The sequence below is a fragment of the Lygodium microphyllum genome, chromosome 3 (genome assembly GCF_053477565.2).
Source record: "Lygodium microphyllum isolate KBCC chromosome 3, Lygodium_microphyllum_v1.1.10, whole genome shotgun sequence".
NCBI lineage: Eukaryota > Viridiplantae > Streptophyta > Polypodiopsida > Schizaeales > Lygodiaceae > Lygodium > Lygodium microphyllum.
In genome coordinates this window covers 113,370,023-113,386,434 of record NC_141137.1, presented here as the reverse complement: position 1 = coordinate 113,386,434, position 16,412 = coordinate 113,370,023, and the positions used below count along the sequence as shown (strand labels likewise).

The 16,412-nt window shown below is 37.3% G+C and overlaps 1 protein-coding gene across 1 annotated transcript; it reads right to left on the bottom strand.

The window, feature by feature from the left end:
* Positions 1–12,914: 12,914 nt before the first annotated feature.
* LOC148038781 (phenylcoumaran benzylic ether reductase IRL1-like) lies at positions 12,915–15,108 on the bottom strand. The gene is made up of 5 exons (XM_087674621.1): positions 14,694–15,108; positions 14,327–14,461; positions 13,976–14,213; positions 13,474–13,677; positions 12,915–13,347 (listed from the first exon to the last, which is right to left on the bottom strand). Exons 1-5 carry the CDS (start codon positions 14,886–14,888, stop codon positions 13,184–13,186), a joined length of 936 nt encoding a protein of 311 aa, XP_087530747.1. The 5' UTR covers positions 14,889–15,108; the 3' UTR covers positions 12,915–13,183.
* Between the last annotated feature and the right edge of the window lie 1,304 nt (positions 15,109–16,412).

Genomic DNA, 16,412 nt, shown 5'->3' with positions numbered 1-16,412 from the left:
AAAGGAGGTGAAGGTGACCGAGGTCACATACAAGAGAACCCTCACACCAAATGAGGCTAAATGCTCAAAGGGTAACAAGTGAAGAATGAAGGAAGGTGCATGAGACAAAGGACGAGGAGACCAATGCTAGCTATGCAATCAATGAGATTCATGAGAGACACACTAGTTTGTATGAGAAAAATTATGAGGCACTTGAAATGCTTGGTTTCTCTTTTGATGTCCTATTGCCTCTATGAAGCTTGCACCAACAGCATGACTTGAGTGCCATCCAGTTCAAAGAGGAGGACATTCTGGTGCTTGTATACCTCCATAATGAGGTCAATGATCATTTGATCGATACTATCCGAAGGTATATTTGTTAATTCATAATACTTGGAAAATTTTGCAAGCTTTTCTTGGTGTGAAATGGCTTGAAACTTATTTCTTGTTTATTTTTGCATCTTAATTCTTATAAATCCATCATTCAACCAATAAGACAAGGTATTTAGCCTAGACTCCATGTAGTCTATAATCTTGATTTAGGAGAGAATGTCCCTTGTGGATGTATGCCCATGGTATTGAGATTGCAACTTAGATCTCATGTAGTACCTTGTGATGGCATACCATGAAAGGTAAGGAACTATTTGGCATGGTTTTTCTAAAGTTTCTCTCTCTCTTTTTTGTAATTTTTTTGTCATCCTTGCCTTGTAGATCTCATTGTAGCTTAATAATATTCACTATCGAAAAAAAGAGATGATTTCTAGCCAACCGGACTTATGGATACCACGATAAAGAAGTAAGTTTCTTAAGCCCATGAGAGGTAGGGAGAAAGAACGAGAGAGAGGTACTAACACTTTTTTCCTTTATCAAAATAGATCCATTGAGAAACTCATCAAAGGCCTAAGACAATGATATGTTGGAGAATATACATATAGCCGATTGCAAAGTACTAGAGTAGGGTGATGGCCATAGTTGTGAATTGAGGGTTTGTTACAACACCAAAATACTCCTAGAGCATTTGTTCAAGATCCAAACCATCGATATAAGTTTAATTTTTATTAAATTATCTTAGCATATTGTTAATGACTTTATAGATAGCCTCATTTTATACAATTTTATGTAGGGTGATTGTTTGGCAAATTACATAGATGGTGTTCTTCTTCTGTCTAGAGTAGAGATGGTTGAGAATCTAATTAACTATGCAACACATAGGAATGTCTTGACACCACCTGCATATGTACCTCCATCACCTTGCCTACATTCGAAAGAAGTAAGAAGGACTAAATCCAATCCAAATATTATACATTCTGATGATGTGGAGCCGAATAATGAGGTAGGGCTCCTTATTGTATATAAAACATAGCCTTGTAATCAGATGCAATTAGTAATAATAGAATTCAAATTGTTTTAGTATTTCATTTTATCATTATTACAATTATTGTGTATTCATATAAGATAGGTTGTGGCAAGAGGAAAGCTTGTTGTGTGATAATGTCCTTGCATAAAGTATTCCTCTCTTTTCTTTAGGGCATTTATATATCCTAGGGGTCCACCTTAAAGAACATGTAATATACCATGTGAGTTCAAAAGAAAGGGTTATGTTTACAAAAAGGATTTTGAAATTACAATTTGAGGAAAATCTGTAAGTTTAGTAAAGTAAAAGGGGTCATTTTAAGGCCTTATAGCATGTAAAGAAAGGATATTTCTTAATCTCATTTGAATGCACATTATATAGATGATCTCTTATAGGTGGACTCCCCAAGCTATATATCAAGTTCACCATGAGTAGCATTATTAGCAAAAAAGAAAGATGTGTATCTTAGACAATGCTACACATTTTTGGATTACATATTATATTTACCTTGCAATCATTGTAATTGAATGAATAGTATAGTAGGGGATACTGATGTCCTCATTTGCTAGGTTCATTTGTACTTGACATAAGGAGATGTTTACCATTACACTTAGCACTGTTAAGAGCTCATCCTCTAATCAAACCTATAATATTATCATAGGATTATCAATGTCATTATGGAATTCTTGATCAATTACTACAAGCTTTCCATCCACATTATGCCATCTCATGTAATAGAAATCCAAAATAGAATTTTGTGATGCAATGATATATTTATAAACTATCAATCTCCATTGCATTTTGATATAATCCCAAACACTTCTTTTGTATCCCAACTTTGACCTAAGAAGTCCATACGTTTCCTAATTTGCATATGAATATTGATTATGTTTTTAAAAATTTCTTATCATAAAAAAAGTCAATGAAAACATGTAATGGTATGAAGATTGTGATCTTCACCTGTTGACTCACTATATTAGTAGCAAAGATATTTAAATATCTATATAAATCTTTAAGCTAAAAGATTCACATGATTCTAGGTCTAGAATTAGCCACTTTGTGCTATCTATAAGAGTTGGGAGTAGAAGAGGCCTAAGAGATCCATATCTTGTCATGCTAGTATTCAAAGATAAGAGAGATGGAGTGGAGCCAAAGAGTGAGCAGTCAGCTCATCTCATTCATCTTCATTATTCAATCTCTACTAACATGAAGGAGATAGTACAACTAGATTACCATTAACCATGAGTAACTGAGGTCAACACCAACTTATTTAATGTCCCACACATGAGTACAACTGGACACAAATGTAGGTAATGTTGGTCACACATACATACATACGAGCAGTTGAGCTTGAAGTCTCAACACTCCCCCTCAAGCTCAAACTAACTGTTGAACTCCAAGTTGTTGTATAAAGTAGATAAACTTCTCTTGACCAAGTGATTTGGTAAAGATATCTACTGCCTAGTCTTCGGTCTTCACATGCAACAAGTCAATCTGTCCTACAAGTACCATTTCTCTTATGAAATGGTAATGAACCTTGATATGTTTGGATCTAGCATGATAGAGGGATTGCTAGCTAGCATCACACTAATGAGATTATCATAATGCAATCCAACTTTGATGTCCAACTGTATCCCAAAGTCATTCAGCAGTTTCATCAACCAAATTGCTTCACATGCCGCTAATGTTGCACCCCTGTATTCCGCTTTCATGCTAGACAAAGCAACAATAGGCTATTTCTTACTACTCCCGCATTGATCATACTATTGCCCAAACCAAATGCATAACCACTAGTTGACCTCTTGTCATAGGCACTGTTGAGATATCGAGCTCCACTCGTAATACGCCAGGGTGACCGTTGTGTATTTATGTCACCGACTTGTCAGTTGCAGACGCAGTTGGTACACCACCCATGAATAATAGCTACATGACAGCTATCCTTATCTACTCTAGTTCGTGGCTCAATTAGTATGCCACCTTAGTTAGTTGAGTTTGGTTTGAGACCCATATATAGGGTTCTTCTATTTCTTTGCATGAGAGTTCTTTTGGCTTACACAACTAAGAAGAGGAAAACTGTTTTCAGCCTCCACCTCTGTGTGTATTCCCCCATTGTGCAAGCAAGAAAGCTACAAGTGAGACTCCTTCCTTCTCTCCCACAATCTTGACAGGCACAACCATCCTAATCAGCATTAGTGTAACCTTCAAGTCAAGGGATTTCCCATACTCATAAAACGACCCATAATCCATAGTACTCTTCATGTGCCGCATAATCCTCTTGACTACATCTAGATGTGGCTTACGAGGCTTCTGCATGAATAGATTGATTAGCCCCATTGCATAACGCAAGTCAGGATGAGTGATAGTAAGGTAGATCAAGCTTCCCACCATCTGTCTATACATATTTACATTCTCTATTTCAGTCTCAACATCAATTTTCGTCTTTACATTTTGATCCAAGGGTGTCTCCATAACTTTATAATCCGTCATGCCATACTTCTGCAACATATCATGAACATAGTACTTTTGCAATAGCCATATACCATGAGTGTAGGCCCAAGAAAATACTTCAGCTCTCCAAGATCTTTAACTTTAAATTAAATCTTTAGAAATTATTTAATTTTAGCAATCCCTTGATCATCATCTCCACTGATGATAAGATCATCTACATAAACCACCCGAAAAACATAACCATGATCTATCTTCTTCATGAATAGACTGTGATATGCATGAGCTATCTAAAATCCATGCTGGTATAAATAATTGCTTATCCAAGCATTCCATGCTCTCATTACCTATTTCAGCCCATATAAATATTTTTTAAGCTTACACACAAATGTCGGAAAATAAATATGAGCATAGCCTTCAGGCTACTCCATATACACTTCTTCACAAGCAATTCATCATTCAAAAAAGTATTTTTAACATCCATCTTCCATAATTTTTGGCCCTTAGACACTACCAATGCAATGATTGTTCTCGTTGTTGCCATCTTGGCAACTGGACTGAAAGTCTCTTCATAGTCCAAGCCATACTGCTATGCATATCCCTTTGCAACCAGCCTAGCTTTATACCATTCTAGTCAACCATTTGACTTGCATTTTACTTTATAGACCCCTTTTTAGCCAATGGGTACTTTGCCTTCAGGCAAATTGACCATCTCATGTTTCATTTTTAGCCAATGATGCATACTCTTCATCCACGGTGGCAGCACACCAATTCTCATCTACAACTACATCATCAAACTTCATAGGTTCTTTGAAACCTGTTACTCTAGTCATGTAAGCATAATGATGTTATGAATATCCACTATATGTCAACCTATCAACTGGTTTTCTGACTCTTTTAGACCTTAGTTGCAGTTCTCTTAGCTTGCCTCTCCAGAGGTGGCACATACCTACTATGCCTTATACCAGGCATCATAACTGAAGGTATTTCCAACTCATTGTCCAAACTGTCACTGCCATGTGACTCATATCCTATTGTAAGCCGACCAGTCACATCATCAAACATATGACGTGATGAATATCCACTATATGTCAACCTATCAACTGGTTTTCTGACTCTTTCAGACCTTAGTTGCAATTCTCTTAGCTTGCCTCTCCAGAGGTGGCACATACCTACTATGCCTTATACCAGGCATCATAACTAAAGGTATTTCCAACTCATTGTCCAAACTGTCACTGCCATGTGACTCCTATCCTGTTGTAAGCCGACCAGTCACATCATCAAACATATTTTCCTTTCCTTTATCCAATCTCCCCCTCACTGACATATTCATGTCAGTGGATGTAGGAGCACAATTATGCAACCATCCTGTCCAAGGACTAACTGTAGATGAAGCATACATATATGGACTCAAAATTGCACTTATAGAACTAGCCCATTGACATGCCATGCCATAGACTAAATTTTAAGTTTACTAGAATATTTCAATAGGTTTCAAACTTGATTTCATGTTTCAAAATTTTACTAAAATGTGTCAATGTTTGCATATATATATCCATCAAACCTTAAAGATTGGCAATCTATCAAAAGCATAGTTAGAATATTTGATGCATTTCATGGTTCTATCAGTAAGTATTTGTACAAAGAGACCTGAAACAAGTCATTAGCTGAGGAAGGTGTTTTCTTTTATGATAAATTTTACAATGTACCATTTATTTTTTGAGACTTCAAGCTCAATTGCTCATATGTATGTGTGTGTGATCGACATTACCTATAGCTATGTCCAATTGTTTTTCATGTGTGGGTCATTAAATAAGTCGCTGTTAACCTAGTTATGGTTAGTGGTAACCTAGTTGTACTATCCCTTTCATGTTAATAGAGATTGAAGAATGAAGATGAATGAGATGAGCTGACTACTCACTCTTTGGCTCCACTCTGTCTCGCTTATCTTTGAACATGGTATCAAAGCCAACATGAATGGACTCTCTGGAGCATGGCATTGAAGGAGTCTAGATCTAGAGCTTGAAGATAAAGTCTCTATTGGGAGAAAGGTTGCCATTGTTCCTATCAAGGTATGCATCAGGGTTTATGAGTTGTGCTTATGCAAGAGCTTTCTCTGGCTTGTTTGGGAGGTTCATAAGGCTTCATTGAGCATTGCATTAACTTGGTCAAAAAGTAATACATTTTTTAAAAACATTGATGTCTTGCATCAACTTGGCCAAAAAATTAGCAAAGTTTAGAAGAAACTTGATGTGTTGCATCAACTTGGGTGAAAAGTTAGCAAACTTCCTAAGAACGTTGATGCGCTACATCAACTTGGCTATAAGATTAGCAAACTTTCTAAGAAACCTAATGCAACGCATCTAGGACAAAAAATGATATAAATATCAAGTGAACTTGATGCAGTGCATCAATTTACCTAGAATATTAAATGTAAAACTAGGAAACTTGATGTATTACATCAATTTTGCCAAAAATTTAACAAGCTTTCTAAGAAACTTGATGTACTACATCACCTTGGAAAATTTTTAAAGAAGTTTTGTGAAACTTGATGCACTGTACTGGTTAAGATCCCAAACTAATACAAAGAGTGGGTAAATTTGATACACTGCATCAAATCAGATGAAATATTAAGAAAAACTCTAGGCAACTTGATGCACTACATTGAGTTAACTATAATATTTAACAAAATTACAAGAAAAGTTGATGTAATGTATCAAATAAGAACATAACTTAGTTCAATATTTATGTGAGATTGATGCATTATAGCATATCAATAGAAACCTAAACAATAATTATAAGAAACTTGATTCATCACATCAAATACACCAAACCATTAACATAATTTCTAAGAACTGTAATGCACTAAATCAAGTGAAACTAGATATTATGACATACCTCTACTTGAACTTGATGCATTGCATCACATTGGCAGAGATATTGACAAAAATTTAATATAATGCATCAAGTTGTCTTTAAGAAGTTAGAATTTTTTTTAGAACCTTAATGTAGTGCATCAAGTTTTCTATAGTCTTAAGAAAATTCATTACTTGAGTGATCAAACATGTTTATTTTATTCACTAGAACTTGTTTCATTGCATCAAGTTGACTTACTTTCATCTATAATTATTTTTAATAAAGTGATTACCTAAATAGAAAGCATAGAAAATCCAACTATCTAGTACCTCTTACAACTCAATTTCTTACTTGAATTTTTTTGATAATTTATTGTTTAAATAAAAGAGAATATTTTGACACTAGCCAAAAATCACTTACATTCACACTTTTAGTTGTTATTACAAGGTTATTGTGCAAAATTTATGTGGGTTGGTCTTGCTCCTTCTATAATTCTCCTCTACTCTAGCTTATTGATCTCTTGCTTGCAAATTAAAGGAATGAGGTATCCATCCCTTCTTATTAGAAAAAACCCCAAATTAGTAAATACTTAATCCTAAGGCATCTTTGCATTGAGACCTATCCCAGACCTAATCCTAACCCTAACCCTAATCCTAACTTCAACATCTATTCTCCTCATAAAAGACCATTGGCCCTAAGAGAGAGAGAGAGAGAGAGAGAGAGAGAGAGAGAGAGAGAGAGAGAGAGAGAGAGAGAGAGAGAGAGAGAGAGAGAGAGAGAGAGAGAGAGAGAGAGAGATTACCTGGTAAGGAGAAGAATGAGGGCTTGGTAGGCCTAGTGGGCCTATTTTATAAATTTTGGGTCATGTAAGGATTTTTTAATTGGGTCCACCATGCTTTTTAGTTCCCACCACCAAGCCTATTGGGAAATGTAGGTATCCCAATAGGATTTTTGCCACTTATCAAGTTGCCTTCTCGAATTCCTTTTACTTGCTAAAGGATGACAGGTTTTTATCAATGTAAACATGTTACTATGGTAATCACATAGCCTATTTATATAAAACTTTGAGTAATTACATAAATGTTCAATCCCTACTTATTTGATGTTGACAAATGAGACTAACTTATTAGATAATGGAAGGGTTAGCTTTTATCATAGAATGATTTCCAAATTAAAACAATATAACCCATCTAGTCACAAGTGCTCTCTTATTTAGTAAAGTGGATACCATAAATTACATTTTTGTTATTTATTTTTATTTGTAATTTTTTATTATTTGAGTACTTTTTTGTTTATCTAAAAGTAAATAGCTTGGTGTGTCTTAAGCATAAAGTTGTTCCTTGAATGTCTTCAAGAAAAAAAGTTGAGAAACAAATAGTAAAGGTTTGGTGGCAAGCTTGGAATCATCCACCTCTGGCCATCTAAGTTTGTCAATTATAATGTACTAGATGCACCCTTGAGAAAAACAATTAAGAAAAATAAAGCTACTATCTATAGGTTGAGACATTGTCTACTATGTGTGTGATGTGGTTAACAAGATGGTGAAGTAAAGTTGCTCACTAGCACTAGTCTAAATATCAGTGGTCTTTTTTATTCCAACTTTGGCTTTATAAGATTTTGATAAGTAGCTTTTGAATATCCACAATTTTAATGTTTTGGCTCATACTGTGCTTCCTATTTTATAGATTTAAGGGTATGGGATATCATTCACTAGTTGCAAAAGTTTATTTTTTAAATTTTATGCTACGTTTCGCATGCAATTTAGTTGCAATAATTTGATTATGTTTTTTGTTATGGCAATAGATGTGATAACTTTTGTAGCAAATTCTAGAATTGTAGTTTTTTATTGTGCTTGCCAAAAGCATGTAAAAACTCATCACGAATAGTTATTGAGAGGCCTGATGAGAATAACTGTAAAGCTTGAAAGTTTGGTGTTACTAATTCTTTGATGGGAAAATGATTACAGAAGTATATAATAGGAGGTAAGGAACCATCACTCATTATGGATAGAAAACCAACCTTACAAGGATTGAATACTTAGAGGGCTTGAAATAAAAGAGTTTGTATAGTTATGTAGCATCATTGCAATGTCTACTAGTAAAATTGGCCATAACCCCTAGACCGATGACTATAAAGAACTGCCCCTATCATGTGCAATCAAGCCCCTATAAAGAAACCCCTTGTATACATATTTAACACTGTCTTATGATCCTCTAACATAGAAAATGTCATTTTAACTAATGATTCCTTGTAGGTACAATTTTCCTTCCATCATTTTGCCATCACCCATGTAGAAGATTGTGTCCAAATTACATGATTAAATATATTTTTAAAAAATATGACTCCTTGACCCATATACATGATGCAAGCTCACCAAAGGATGCATTGGAGATCTTCGAAAAGTCATACAACACACATACAAAGGGATGAAAGATTCATCTTAAATAAGAGCTAAAAATTTTAAAGATTGCAAATATGATAGTTATTGAGTATATACTAAATATAAAGGGTATTGTGGGTACACTTGCCTCTTTTGGGATATTGCTTTGATATTGCAAAATGATGATAACATGTTTTTACTTCCTTTGAATTTTGTACAAAGAAACTAAAAGACCAAACTAGGCTACAATGACTTTCATATACTTGGTGTATGTTAACACATATGTTTAGGTATTTGACATCTTCACGAAGGCAATAAGTGCATATAAGCTCCATATGTCAAGAGCTTGTTGGAATACGATATGAGCTTGAGCTTGAGGGGGAGTGTTGAGAACTCCATCTCAATACATATGCAGGACCTACCAAGATGATTTCTCCACACCTATAATGTTGGCATGGGTAATGGGAATCATTGTTGTTATATACCAAAGATTCACCAATGTTGCTACTAGTTGGATACAAATTCCATACAAGTGCCATGGTTATACTACCAACCTATCTACTTTCCTTTATGTTTTGTCAGAGAGAGAACCAGGGAGAGAGAAAGAGGAGAGAGAAAGACTGTAGGAAGAGAGAGAATAAGAGTGACGAGGAGAGAGAAAGACAAGAAAGATGAGGAAGCCATAGAAGCTGTGAGCAAGAAGGGAGAGAAAGACTGTAATTGTATTAATGTGTCAAAAAGATATGAAAAATTACATATTCTCTCCTTTTATACCAATGTCAGTGTGACTTGTCAGAGAGAGAACTAGGGAGAGAGAAAGACTGCAGAGGAGAGAGAAAGACTATAGGAAGAGAGAGAATAAGAGTGACGAGGAGAGAGAAAGACTAGATTTGGAGAGAGAAAGACAAGAAAGATGAGGAAGCCATAGAAGCTGTGAGCAAGAAGGGAGAGAAAGACTGTAATCGTATTAATGTGTCAAAAAGATATGAAAAATTACATCTTCTCTCCTTTTATACCAATGTCAGTGTGACATGGCATATTATCAACATTTTAACTATTCCCAACTTCTTACATGTTTCCACATAGACCTAGAGGTAGGCTTCTTCCATAGAACCTTGGATTTTTTAAATGCAATATCTGACTCTATTAGACATTTTCTTAACAAAATTAGCTATGAACTTTTTAAAACTCAACTTACATAGTTCTCCATGTAGTGTGATATGTTGGAAATTGCCAATACTTTGTTAGCAGCACATTGACATACTATCATCTTCTACCCACAATAAGATGCTTTATCACAAGTGTGATATTACTCAAAATAAGATCAAATAATGACCTCCTCTTCAACAAACCAAGCTATAGCATATGGAGTTACTTGCTTATGTACCCTTGTTTCTTAAATGTAACACATTATTCACATATCTTTTTAGAAATTTCATCAAATTAATAAGCTTTGATGTTGTCAAAATCAACTTCTATTGGCATCTTTTTTAAGCTTTCCCATTTCCTAGGAAACCAAGCTCAAATCATGGAATTTCCACTTAAATAAAATCTTCAAGTAAAATTTCCTAGTTGATTTTGGAGCTCCCTAAGACACTTTAGAAAGTTTTCATAGCTAACACTTCCTACTTTGCAATATCTCATTAAAGAAAGTTGACAATTTCTATAAGGACCACATTCTTACCCAGTAAAAACCTTGCCCCTCATGGCCCCATGTTTTAGACCTCTTTGCCTCTCTCACAATATGTAATATCCCCTAGGATCCCTCTTCATATTTGGCACATTATTCCAAAGTGTAGATTCTACCCTTCTTGAGTGTGGTCTTGGCCTCTAAGTCAACCTGCCTTGACATCCTTCCTCTCATTTTGCAAGCTAAATAAGTATTCATATCATAGCATGTGACTTCTCTTTAAGTCTACCCATTGTTTCAGAATTTTGTTGTGTGCAACATTGAGTTATCTACATTGAAGTATCAACAAACTTTGCCTTACTCCTTTGTGTAGAGTCCTAACCATCGTGGGACTTGTGCCAATCATTGTGGACCTAACTACACATCTTGAAATTTTATGTTCCTATGATTGCACAATGATGACTCAAAAACACAAATCTATTTATGTTTCTATAAACAAAAAGCCTTACATTAGAAAATCCCATATATCACTTGTTAGAAAGTCTCTCTCTAAAGGTCTATTAACCAACCAAATGTGTCTTGCAAAGCGAGTTGGTTTGCATGCCATTCTCAAGTGCTCAATTGAACAAGGCATTACTCTGGACAAAGTACTTAGAAGCTTGACACATCATGAAAAAGCAAGCAAAAATGCTTAACAAGTCTACCAATTTGTAAGTTTCATCCATACAAAATGTTGGTATACCCCAAACTTGCATATAAGCTTAGACTTTTCTTTTCTCATGAAACAACTACATATACACACATATACATATACAAATGTGTGTGTGTGTGTGTGTGTGTGTGTGTGTGTGTGTGTGTGTGTGTGTGTGTGTGTGTGTGTGTGTGTGTGTGTGTGTGTGTGTGTGTGCGGTTGCATTATATCTATAAAGGCGGAATACTCTAGAAATTGCACTCATGTATAGCTATGGATGACCTAGAGTTCCTAGTATACCTTTGAAGAAGCTAGAGATTGGCATGTAACAAGATAGATTTCTTGCAAAAATTTGTTGAGGCAACCATCTCTAGAAAACTTGCTTGTCATGGCCTATCGATGTTCTAGATCTCTTTGACTCTCAAGTCTACAGCCTCTCCTAAAGTTTGTGGCATGTTATTCCAAAGTGTAGAATCTATAACCCTTTGTGAGTGTGGCCTTGGCCTCTAAGGAAACCTCACTTGCACACGCGGGGTTCACTATAGATGTTGTATGGTACCACGTGTGTGTAAGGGAGGGGGTTTTTTGGAAGGGGACACTTAAGCGTATACATTAGAGGTAGACCCCTCTTAATTTCTTATATTCAACTTAAACTTAAGGAGGGGATAGAGGGAAAAAAGAAAGGGGGGGGGGGGGGGGGTGCATTTGACCACCTCTCTCCATAGATTGGTTTCTCCATGGCATACAAGAGACCTTGGCAAGTAAGGTTAAATAGGAGGGTTATTGAACCTAAGGTTTCTAACAAGAAAAAACATTAGCAAATTGTGATATGACCATTGTGATACTTTTAATTGCTTAGGATAATTCCAACTTTTTTTAAAAAGTATATGTATTATGAAGATTTACATTTAAGAAAGGGGATACATAAAAAGTCATATATGTATATATCTTATAAGCTTAAATAGGGGGACATATTAGTCTTACAAGCTTCATAAATAGGGATTTTTTTAGAAGTCCTTGCAAGTAGGTGACATGTTTTCTTTACTATGAGTGAACCCCCCATGACTTGGCATCCCTCCTCTCATTTTGTGAGCTACATAAGTACTCATATCACCATACAAGATAGCTCTTTAGGTCTACCCACCATTATTTCATAATTGTGGTGTTTAGAACACTAAGCTATCTATATTGAAGTGACAACCCACTTTGCCTCACATCTATACATAAATCCATTGTTATTGTGGTCTATACATAAAGCCTTCGTTATTGTGGGACTTGTAGCGATCATTGACAATCTAATTACACATATTGAACTCTGACTTTCCTATCATTTCACAGTAACAACTCAAAAGCACAAATCTATTTATGTTTCTCTAACAAAAAGCTTGCACCAAAAAACTCTATATATCACTTCTTAGAACATTTCTCTCTAAAAGATTGCTAGCCACCCCAAATTGTCTTACAAAGTGTGCTCATTTGGATACCAAACTTAACACATAGCTGATCAACGCATTAGTCTTATAAACGAAGTACTTAGAATCTTGACATATCATGATTGAGTCGATAGAAAAGCTTTACGAGTCTACCAATTTATAAGTGTCATTCATACAAAATGGTTGTACATCCCAAACTTGCATGCAAGCTTAGACTCTGCTTTTCTCATGAAACAACTACGGAATCATGGATATTCTCATGCCTTGGTTTATTTTTATATATTGTTCTACCTTTGCATTATATTTCCAAAGGTAAAATAGTCTAGAAAATGCACTCTTGAATAGTTGTGGATGACACGAAGATCTTGTACACCTTTGAGCAAGTTAGAGATTGGCATGTAGCAAGACATTTTTCTTACAAAAATTTGTTGAGGTAATCATCTGTAGAAGTATAGTTCACATCGGGGTAAAGGCTGGTGGCCTCGACATCGTTTGCTCCAAGCTCAAAGTTGCACTGGTCACCTTTGATGAGAACATCGTGAAGGAGTGCAGGGAATATATTTCCTGGGAAGGGAGTTTCTGCAACAAACCAATACAAAAGGTTAGACACTATTTGTCGAGAGCAACCTAATAGAAGTCAACATTTAAGATCATTGGGTGGTCTTCCACATTAAGGCCACCATTCTTGATGCAAGCATATTTTACCTTGTATTTTTTTGACAATATCTTCCTCTGAAACAAACTGCTTTTCAAGTGTCTTGCCAATCTTCTTTTCCCACAAAGAGACTAGCTCGTTCTGTGTAAGAATGTTTGCAGGCGGTCTGATATGCAAGGTTTTGTTGAGAGTTCTTGGATCATCCATTGCCTTGATAGTGAATGTCCCAACATCTTCCTCGGAGACATTTATTGCTGTATCATTCAAAGACCAACAACCGATCAATGATCTTACCAGAAGACGCATAAGCAAATAACACGGAGATAGGAGTTGCACACAAAGTTTACAAGAACATAAAGCTCGGACTTGCCCTGAACAAGACATGGAGATGTAGAATGCATATGTTGGTGGTCTCAAGGACTTTGATTTCTTCTTTGTCTTTGTGTGTGTGTGTGTGTTTGGGGGGGGGGAGGTATCCTCTATGTGGGCGCTACAACTACATGTACTTTTGATGTGGGTGGAAAACGATATAGTATTATATCCCACACGTACTTTTGACATCTCCGCTCCCATGGATGATCACTGTATCCCTCGGTGGAGATGTGAGGCGTGGTTGAAACAAGTTAGCGACAAAATATCCGGCAAATCCATTGTTGACAACATAGGTGTGAGGGATTTGTGCTTCTTCCACTGCACGTCGGATCTGTGCCTTGAGTGCGAACATGGATTTGGCAGGCTCGAGTGCTTGTGCACGATCAACATCGATGCCAAACTCCGAAGGGAAAAATCTCTGGAGCAAAAGCGCAAAGATTAAAAGATCTTGCATACATTGGAAGGAAGAATAAGGCCGGCACATGCAAGAGCATGTGACTCTATTGATGTCTGTCTACCAAATGGCCATACCTTGATAGTCCCCGCTTCTTTGATCGCTGATATTAGCTTGATTTGCTCGGGTATCTGAGGTCCCGAGACGGTAGAGATGACCACATCCACTTGTTTAAGTGCTGCCACCAGGCTTTCATGGTCTTCCAACGAACCCTATGACGCAAACCAGAAGCATCCAAGAATGAGGACTGGCTGAGATTAATGCGGATTAAACGACGAGCAAGGGATGTGCGCGAAGATGTGGGTTAACCATAACGACGTGGCTGGCACACCGCGCGCGCGAGCGAGAGAGAGACAGAGACAGAGATGCGCGTAATATGTGACCTGGGACCGATTCAATTATTCGCTAGGCTCCATATAAGGCTAGGAGGAGGAGGAGTGATACCTGGAGGATGGTGATGCCGGCTGCCTTGAGAGAGGCGAGGAGGTCTTGCTTCTTGGAATCGTGATGGGAGGTGAGGGTGGAGGGGCGGACCAGGACGAAGGTGGGGTGCTGCGACGCCGCTGCTGCCAGCGCCACGCACTTGCCCAGGTAGCCTGTGGCCCCGATCACCAGCACCTTACTGCTGCTCGGCGACATTCTCTTCTATTATAATGTTGGCACTCTCGTACCGCTCACTCGAGCACAAACCAAACGCTTAATTCCTCACAACACAGCAACAACTAGTCCAGCGAGTCCCAGATCAGCAGATCGCAGCTGCAGCAGACAGAGAGCGCTAAGCAGGCAGGCACGCAGGGACAAGCTTGGTGGTGCTTCGTTGTCTGCCTGCCTGCCTTCCACCTGCGGTGTTTTATAGGCGAAATACGGCCTCTACCTCTAATCTTTAGCTTACGCAATTCTCTAATTAAGAAGGGATGATATTGGTATTACGCAATTCTCTAATTAAGAAGGGTGGCCACTTGCTATGTAAAAGTTTGACTTGGCTCGCGAACAAAAAAGACTCCGCCTCACCAGCTGACGGTCCCACTTCTCCAACTTGGCTCGCCTGATATTTTTTTTTTTCAAAGCTCGCAGTGGCTTGCAAGTTGCCACTTGCTCACTTTCTAGAAGAACGGTGTGGGTGGTGCGTTGTTTGACTAGGACTATAAAATTTAAAGCATAAGATCGTGGAGAGAGAAAGAGAGACACAGAGAGAGGGCCTTGGCTTTTACGGAAAAAAAAGAGAGGGCCTTGGCTGGCCTTGTAGCACGTTTGTTTGGACGAAGATATTGCCAAACTTTAGAGCTTCAAGTAAGGAGCGTTACATCTACATGCACCAATTGACAACACCTTTCGAAGCAGAATGCGGCCACCCTAAAACATAGGTGAGAAATGGCGAGGCTCTACAAGGCATCATCATGATCAATTGATCCCCACAATAGCATCACATTTGTCAAGGTCTGTGTGATTGTTAATGCTCATAAAGGATGCTGACATGATGTTGCCGTTGTATGATGCTCCATCCTCCTAAGCAACACTCTTGCTTTTGCTCGTTCATTGGGTTCCCTTAGGCTACCCTTTTTGTGTCAAAAGTTGCTTCTTTGAATTAGCTTTCCCCAACTGTTTCAATATAGATGTGCTACTAATGCTAACGCCACCTATTAGTAGGCATCCAGTAACAGCATACACATCCAATGAGCTCCAAAAGCCAATTGCATTGAAAAACATCTATTGTAAAGTAAAGCTACACCTAGGTTTATCACAAATTTTCATACACCAAAAATTCTTTTGATCATCTCCATGACACTATATCTCAAGATGTTAATGACTACCACACTAGCCTAGTGTATGCCCCATGCTAAACAACATAATCTGATGTTTCTCCTTACATCCACCACCAAATACACCAATGTTGAGAGAAGAAGATAGAGAAGAAGAAAAGTAAGAAAATGACATAGAGCTTCTCCTTTCTTAGTCCCTCGCTCAACACACTTCTCACTCTATTTCTCCCTCACTCTCAACAATGGAGACAATATGATAAAATAAAAGAAGTGAATGGTTGGTCAATACTTGTACCAACAAAGCTTCCGCAACATGGATGCACCAAAAGGGTGAATACAAATGAGATCTCTTGCCTCTATATAGAGCAATATTTGGTGCGCAGATCGGATGCTGTACGCTCGC

Excerpts from the sequence above, each read along its gene's own strand:
- LOC148038781 (XM_087674621.1), bottom strand. The coding sequence starts at position 14,888 with ATGTCGCCGAGCAGCAGTAAGGTGCTGGTGATCGGGGCCACAGGCTAC. Across the intron at positions 14,462-14,693 it reads CCGGCATCACCATCCTCCAG|GGTTCGTTGGAAGACCATGA; the intron begins GTATCACTCCTC and ends TTTGCGTCATAG. Across the intron at positions 13,678-13,975 it reads TGGGAGCGGAGATGTCAAAA|CAATAAATGTCTCCGAGGAA; the intron begins GTACGTGTGGGA and ends TGAATGATACAG.